At 41.9% G+C, this 8,046-nt stretch overlaps 1 protein-coding gene across 1 annotated transcript; it reads left to right on the top strand.

Annotated features, from left to right (window-relative positions):
* Positions 1-1,985: 1,985 nt before the first annotated feature.
* Positions 1,986-6,624, top strand: atp5f1d (ATP synthase F1 subunit delta). Its single transcript, XM_084164662.1, has 5 exons — positions 1,986-2,209; positions 3,252-3,405; positions 4,303-4,391; positions 5,820-5,961; positions 6,490-6,624. Exons 1-4 carry the CDS (start codon positions 2,093-2,095, stop codon positions 5,940-5,942), a joined length of 483 nt encoding a protein of 160 aa, XP_084020788.1. The 5' UTR covers positions 1,986-2,092; the 3' UTR covers positions 5,943-5,961; positions 6,490-6,624.
* The last annotated feature ends 1,422 nt before the right edge of the window (positions 6,625-8,046 follow it).

Genomic DNA, 8,046 nt, shown 5'->3' with positions numbered 1-8,046 from the left:
GAAAGCCTCAGTCAGGGTATATGTTGTATTTCCACGGTACTGTAGGATTCCTAAGAATTTCCCCTTCCCATATTAAGACACATTAGGCTACTGTAATTCTCAAAAAGTGTGAAGCAATCCCTAGGAATGTTTACTGTAATTTAAGTAGCCTACTATAAAACCATGCATGCAAATAAGCCACCCATCATGTACAGTGCATCACGTCTGAATGCTGTTACATGCATAATGATCCATGATGATGAATCATGTCTGATTTTACAAGGTGACTGTTCAGTTGACTGCTACTGTATGTCAGTAGGAAAACTGAAAATGACTATTGATAATTCTGCACTAGTATATTACATCTCATATCAGCCTTCTCCTCTTGCTCTCTCTGAATCAGCTGCATTCCTCATATAAACATGGCTATGGCAATAAACCTTTGAATTCAAAATGTTTGCCTTTGTTGTTATTAAAAACACATAACTTCTTAATGGTTTGTCTCTGTCTGGATCCATATAATGCTATTTCATTTGTACAGTCCAAGACGTTGAGATGCATTTGCCTTGATCAACAGAAAAGTGTAGTGCTCGCTCCAAATAATAGCCTATTCTAGAAGAACGCGTCTTGGTGAGTGCCTCATATTCCACAGGCTCTTACATTTCGTTAAGGGTGTTAAGGAGCGCCTGCTCTAGATGCGACTATTCCAATTACATGTATTTCCTTCTATTCGATTCTATTTACTCAAATACATAATTATAGAAAAGCTTTCCTTGCACTGCCAGCTGTTTCCAGCCTTTCTATAGGATTATCTGCAATATCATCGATTTAGGCTGGTATTCAATTAAACAAGTGGGATACATTTTGACCAAAAAGGAAAATATTCATACCAACAAGTAGGCTATTCGATTAAATAGAATACCAAAATCTCCTGATTTTGATGTGCAACCGATAAACTACGGGTTGATGTTCATCACAAACATGCATGTGCAAAAAAACTGAAATGCCACTCACCTAATTACAATTCAGGTGATCCCTGTAAAGGATACGTAGGCAGAAGCCAATAGAGCCAAACCTTCGCAGAACACTGTAATGTTGCTTTAACAGAAAAACTATTTATGAATGAAACCCTATGCTCAAGACACACCCACCAACCGGCAGAGACGCACCACGTGACGTAAGTGATTGACGAGCAGGAGGAGGCGCGTGCTGAAGATCATCAGCATCCCTCCCTTCAATTCAAGTATTTGGTGGTGACGTTATGAATAGGCTTCTGGTGGAACATAATGAAAATATGTACGCCTAAATTCACATTATGTTTGAATTGAATAATTTTTCAGTAAAATCGGTTGTACTGCACAAATAATTAAATTGAAAAGGTCTAGACAGATCGACAAGATGACAAGTGAATAGGCCTAAAATAGGCCTACTCTGTGATAAGTTTGTTCTGAACATTCTTATGTAGTAGGCTACTTTAATTAATGTAGGCCTGCTAGCAGCTCTATATTATTTACTAACATCTGGTAAAACAGATCAGTAGGCTATCACAAAAATTCTGATTTTCTTCACCTTGATGGGTCAGCTAGCACCTGATGATCGATCAAGGATGAAAAGTCTAAACGGAATCCTTGGGACGTCCTAACTCTGACGTCACCCCACTGAAGTTGAAATGTAAAAGGGTTGGCTAAGGGTTAAGGTTAAGGTTAGGGTGAGGGTTAAGGTTAGCACTAACCAACAGCTCATACTCTTTGACATTCTAACAGCGCCACCCTCTGGCAGTAAAGTATGAGATGTTTCACACGACCATAAATAAGCGTATACTTATTCTGGTTATTTACAATAGCAGAAGATTCATAAAATTTGACTTATTTAATTGTAAAGATCACAATGAACGACACACTGTGTTCAGATAAAACACTGAATCTTTGGATTGAGTGCGTCGCCTCTGGAAAATAACTACATTTCCCTTCATGCTTTGAGCACTCATAATGCATTGTGGGTAGGTTACCAACGTCCTTGTCCTATCAGGCGCACACTGTTTGACTGACTTCACGCAAGGGCTTGGTGATCTGTTTTCTTCGGTTTGAACCTGAATTAGATTTATTCCACAAAAATGATGGCAGCAAGGTTTCTCCGTCGCACTATCCCTGTATTGAGGCAAGCAAGATGCTACGCCGACGCACCGTCAGGCTCTTCCCAGATGTCCTTCACATTTGCGTCGCCAACGCAGGTAAGAGAGTCCGGGGTTGGCAAGGCTTTTGGGCCTACTAGTAAATTGGCTAGATAGCTTACTTCCTCTCCAATTATATTATCTAATTTTAATAAAGACACATTATAAAAGCCCTATGCACCTGGCTAGTTATTCATGTGAATATTACCAACATTGCCAGTGGCGTGGTTAGTTAGCTTGTTGGTTAGTTAGCTTGAACTTGTCACCAGTCTGTGGTGCACATCGTTGGAAAGGGACGGTCGAGCGTGGATATTCTTCCAACCAAGCCTCCAAAGCTTGTCAGTTTGGCATTCCTACTGTCAGTGTTGCCAATTGCTAGCTAGCTTGCAATTGATAACCATACGTTAACTAGCTAGCTAGTTACCACAATGTTGGGTCACAGGGCCTTGCAGTTTCTGTTATTCTGTCACCTTGAGAATAGAAAGGGAATACTATTCAGTTGTTAGTAAGAATTTTTGATTTAATCTCGTTGGCTAAATCTTCAGTAGTGTGCAGACTGCACCCTTTTATCCACCCTTATAGCTATTCTGATAGCTATGTATAAGTTAGCCGTACACTATAGCTAGCTAGTTAGATATCACTAATACAAACAAAAAAATGTATGCACTCACTAACTGTAAGTCGCTCTGGATAAGAGCGTCTTCTAAATGACTAAAATGTAAATGTAAAATGTACTGACAGTGCATCTGACAGTAGGCTATTTGATAGATTTGCTAACTAGTTAAATACACAATGTCATACCTAGCTAGCTACATAACTCAACAGTCATTTAAAGATGAAATGAAGAGAAAAGTATGTGCTTGCTATTCAACCTCTGTCAGGCAGTAATGGCATATTAACATCATAACTATCTGCAATGCACCAGGACCTCAAAATGGAGTAACATAACACCTCAGTAAATATGCATACACATATGCGTACTGCATGCACAGATAGTGTATATTTCCACAGATAATATTGAAACATCCCACTTCAATTCTCTTATGAAAATCAATAAGTCAAGTACAGTAATGTCTGCTTATGTTTCTCCTTCTCCTCCCAGGTGTACTTCAAGGAGGCCAGTGTGAAACAGGTTGACGTGCCCACACTGACTGGTGCTTTCGGTATCCTCCCCTCCCACGTCCCCACGCTGCAGGTCCTCAGGCCCGGCGTGGTCACAGTGTTCAACGATGACGGCTCAGCAGCTAAATTCTTTGGTAAGATGTGGCTTGATCATGTAGATGGAATAGTGGGAGGGTCTCATGATCTCTGACGTACATGATGTGAGAGGGGATGCTGGTTCAGGATCGCCCAATCCCAAATCAACCCCTAAGCCTTTTCCCTAACCTCTAGGTCCTTGCCTAGGCTACATCTAAAAGGGTTGGAGTTGGATAGGTGTAGCAACATGGTGAAAATGCCACTGTTTTTAATCCTTTATAAAATGGTGGGACAATGTCTAACCTCTGATGTTTATGTGAAAAGGGACTTTAGTGGCATCACCTTCAAGAACTGTATTTGATTCACTATGGCTAGAAGTTTACCCTGACAGCCATATGGTATCAGGAAATGTGGAAATACCAATAGTGGGCCTATACATAATTTGGAATCTTTGATTGCATTTTCACTGCCACTGTATTATCTCGATACTGAAAACTCTGGTTACTAAAAGCAATAATTTCAAAGTTAATTAACTTTCTTAATGTAAAATGTTCCAAATGAGGACAATACTTGAAATTCCTATGAATAAAATCATGATTGCAAGGGTCAGTTCCATATCAATATCTGGCCACTAATGTGGGCCGTCCAGCAGGGGTCAGTCCTGTCTCAATTTGTGGGGATGATGATGACTGCATCCTAGACCTAGAGAAATCTCACTTTTTAGTGTAACACTTTCAAATTGTAGGCTACTTTCCTGATTTGAAATCAACTAAAACAAAATGGCACATTTGTATCTGTGGCTGCACTGAACTTTGAGACACTTGCTGGTGCAGTCAGTGCATGAAGTCAGTGCATTTAATTAATTTCAACAGAGTAGTCCTACTGCTGGGTGGTATGATGGCTGGGTGGAAGAGGTTGGTATGTATATTCACAGATGCTGTGTGTATGTTTTGCAGTGAGCAGCGGGTCAATCACAGTGAACGCAGACTCCTCAGTGCAGCTGCTGGCTGAGGAGGCCGTCCCCCTGGACCAGCTGGATGTGGCTGTAATTATCACCAACTCCTATATACCTATTTACTATTACTATGTTAATGGATGGGGAATTCTGGTCCTTGAGAACCACAGGGTGGGCAGGCTTGTGCCACCAACACACCCTGAGTCTAGTTATCAACTAGGCTAATCATAGTTGCTGGTTGGACCATGAATAGTTTTACCAGGTGTGTTAGAGCTGGACTGGAAGACAGGCAGAGGGATGCCCTCTGTTTTCTCTAATGCTTCAATTGGGGAAAAATTATTCCTGTTCAGTGATTCATGCTCATTAATGGCTGTCTATCAGATTAAAATATATATATCGCCTAGCCTTAAATGGATGCCAACCCAATTCAAGAAATGCCCATTCTCGACATTAGGTTTATGCCATTTTGTAGATTAGGTTTACGGGAAGACTCTAGTGATTGGAAAAGCCAGGCTAGAGAGGTGTGATTGGCAGGATCATTCAGCCCATGCAGAGCCAGTCAGTCATTGATTGATTGAAACCCAACGCGAGCCCTTTGCCAATCCCAGTGCCCTTTATAAAGATGTTAACTGTGTACAGCTCTCCTCAGTCAGACCTTTGCAAAGCTATGAAGTAAACCTTCCATGAAATGTCCAAATCAATTCCTCAACATTAGTATATCACACAGCATTGACTCAAATGTCAGTCAAAACATGTCAGTGTGTATGAAATGTCCCCAAGGCCATGTTGTTCATTCACAGCCACATCAGCCAATTACACACATTCATCATAGAGGTGCTCTATCTCTCTCTCTGACCCCATCCAAGGAGGGCACACACTGTCAACTTGACTCCATAGAAATAGATGATTTTTTCCCTCAGTGAGATAAAAATGCACAGGAGGCCCTGCTGTTAATAAGGCAGGAAAGGTCAGTCACTGTTGAGTTATAGCAGATGTGTCAAATCCCCGCTGGGAGACCTTTAACTAATGTTTGGCATTTCTACGCTGTAAACGCTACTGTGACAAATGGGTCTTTCACAGAAAGGAGGCAGCGTGAATTTGCTATGCTAGTCTCTCTCTTCCCAGATATGCTCCCTGACCTCTTTTTAACCTGAACTGGTATATTGGAATGAGTTCATGTGTGTCTGCCTGGAAGAATCATAAAGCGCAATAGGCGATGCCCCCCTCGTGTTTTTGCCCCAATGAGACTTAACTGTATAGGTTTCTGCAGCTGGAGTATCGCTGAAGCAGTGTTTCCCCTGACAACGCTTACACTGGCCTGGCTGCCTAGTTCTGTTGACCCGTCTAAAAACGATTTGCCTCAATTGGTTATTCAGTTAAATGTGAGAAATATAAAGACAGTGTTAGTACTGTGCTAGCATATTTAGTATGCATGTTATCCAACACATTTCATCATAGTATGCATATGCAGAAACTGTTATTTTATTAAAGTGTATCTAACGCCTCTCTGGTTCTTAGGCTGCCAAAGCCAACCTGGAGAAGGCCCAGTCTGAGATGGCGTCTGCGTCTGACGAGGCTGCCAGGGCAGAGGTCCAGATCAACATAGACGCCAATGAGGCCATCGTCAAAGCCCTGGAGTAGGCCGTGGGACTGGTCTGTGGTAAGTGCTGCAGACATTTATCTTTGTGTGGTGGAAGAAGTGAAGAGTATATGATTCTCGCATCCTAGACCTTGTTGGAATACCTTTTCAAATGCATCCCACCTTTGATCATTTCCTCCTTGATGCTATCACTGATGCGTATTTCTAAACTATTACCCGCTGTTCACACTTGCCGAGATAATCCGCGACCTAGCTACCAGCGACCAGTCATTTTTAATGAAAGGAGGAGACCTGAGGAGACACACAGCGACTTAAAGGTCGGCGAATAGCGCAACAGCCAATCAGGAGGGCAGCTCTTGCTGGCAAGCTTCGATATTGGCTTGCAACAAATTATTGACATCATGCATGGACACACCCACCAGGGGGATCGCAACGACTTCATCGCTGATTATCTCGGCAAGTGTCCATCCAGAGGTAGTATTCAGACAGGGTCTTTAGCACACTCCAATGTTATTTCTAGATTACTTGTGAAAATGTTTATTTAAAGCCTGTGTACTTACCCTAATCATATTTTCTCCTTTGTTCTAGGTGTTGTGTTGGTATAACAGAAATGAAAATTCTCCAACTTTGTTTGTTTCCCCGCACCGGAAAGTCAGTAACCGCAAGATCTCATGCTTGCTTTGTACAGTGGAATGAAATTACCAATAAATTTATTTGGATTTACCTGCCAGTCATTTTCTGTCTTTGTCCCTCTTATGTAGGATTCAGTGAGTGGCATTGTGAGCCCAATATTATAAGGGGAAAGTGAACAAACCTTCTGTGTACAATGTGTTTCTCCTGTATTTTGTGATGGAGCTTATTGCAGTACTCATTCCCGCCACTTGGTGGCAGTGTGTCCTCATAAACCGTGGCCAGTCACAGCAAGTCTGTTCCTTTGTGGTAAGAACCACTTTAACCAAGGGTAGCTATTATAATCACATTTTGGTTCAGCAATGTTTTGATTTATCACGCCTTATAATTAAATGATTAAAGGTACTGAGAATGTTATTTTTGTCCAATATTGAATTTGGTGTGCATGCTAATTTCATTGTTTGACATTTTGTCAGGTGGTTCGCTTAGTGTTACTCAATGTCCATGACATGTATGTGGTGGTGGGCGGGGGAATGTTGTTGGCCATTTTAAAGGTCTCCATTACTCCCTCTTTGTCCCTAGGCGTGAGCATGTTTATACTGTGAGTCAATATGGTAACCTCAGGTTTCTGTGGCGCTGCCAGGAAAGTTGCCCATTTGAAACAGAGAATGCAGTGGCATGGAAGAAAAGGCCTCTGGCCTCAACCATAGGGTTCATCTTAACGTGAGCACTCTAGAGCCCTAATCATGTGCGTACTGGATGCTTTCAGAGTTCCAACCTCAACCGTTTTTCTGAATGTCACAACTCTAGCCAGGCCCCATTTACTAGTGAGCAAGGAGGCCCATTGCACCTTTTTAAGTCATTAACTCTGTCATAACCACATTCGGACCCATGATGGAACTGTCAATTGTTTTTAAAGCCTGCTCATTAAAATGGGTATTTAATGAGGTGCTGGCTTGTCACCTCTATTGAGGTTTCTACCTTGTCAGGAAAATCCGTACCCCTGCCTTTGACCAGCACACTGTCTGTCCATAGACTAGACAGTGGAAAACGTGGATCAGTTTCTACAGGAAAATAACATGACGTTTTATTAGACTATACTAAGCATTATGCAGAGTACAACGTCATGTGATTCACAATAGTGGAAACTCCAGTTTCCATTAACATGGGATATTTAAAAAAAGCCTCCACATCCTGTCTCCTCCCCAATCTGCCGCTCTCACTGAGTCTTCTTCCAGCTGCGCAGCCCCTGGGCCTGAAAGCAGAAGAGAACAGAGCAGAACCGCTCCGAACAGGCCAGGGCCCGGGAGGAGATCAAACAATCCTGTCAGACACTCTTTTATTTATTCAAGATTGATTATCAGTATGTAGAAACCTGATACTGATCCAGTTTTGTCCCCTTTCAACTCCCCATTATAGAAAGCTGAAGCAGAAAATGTCCATGCGTTTTCCATGTGCTCGTGCTTTGTTGGCATGTGAGGAGTTTGTAAATCAAACTGGGCAGGCTTACTCATA

This window comes from Coregonus lavaretus, assembly GCF_964263955.1.
Source record: "Coregonus lavaretus genome assembly, chromosome: 6".
NCBI lineage: Eukaryota > Metazoa > Chordata > Actinopteri > Salmoniformes > Salmonidae > Coregonus > Coregonus lavaretus.
Note: the sequence above shows the minus strand (reverse complement) of the source record. Positions and strands in the feature narration are given on the sequence as shown.

Excerpts from the sequence above, each read along its gene's own strand:
- atp5f1d (XM_084164662.1), top strand. The coding sequence starts at position 2,093 with ATGATGGCAGCAAGGTTTCTCCGTCGCACTATCCCTGTATTGAGGCAA. Across the intron at positions 2,210-3,251 it reads CATTTGCGTCGCCAACGCAG|GTGTACTTCAAGGAGGCCAG; the intron begins GTAAGAGAGTCC and ends TTCTCCTCCCAG. Across the intron at positions 4,392-5,819 it reads TGGACCAGCTGGATGTGGCT|GCTGCCAAAGCCAACCTGGA; the intron begins GTAATTATCACC and ends TCTGGTTCTTAG.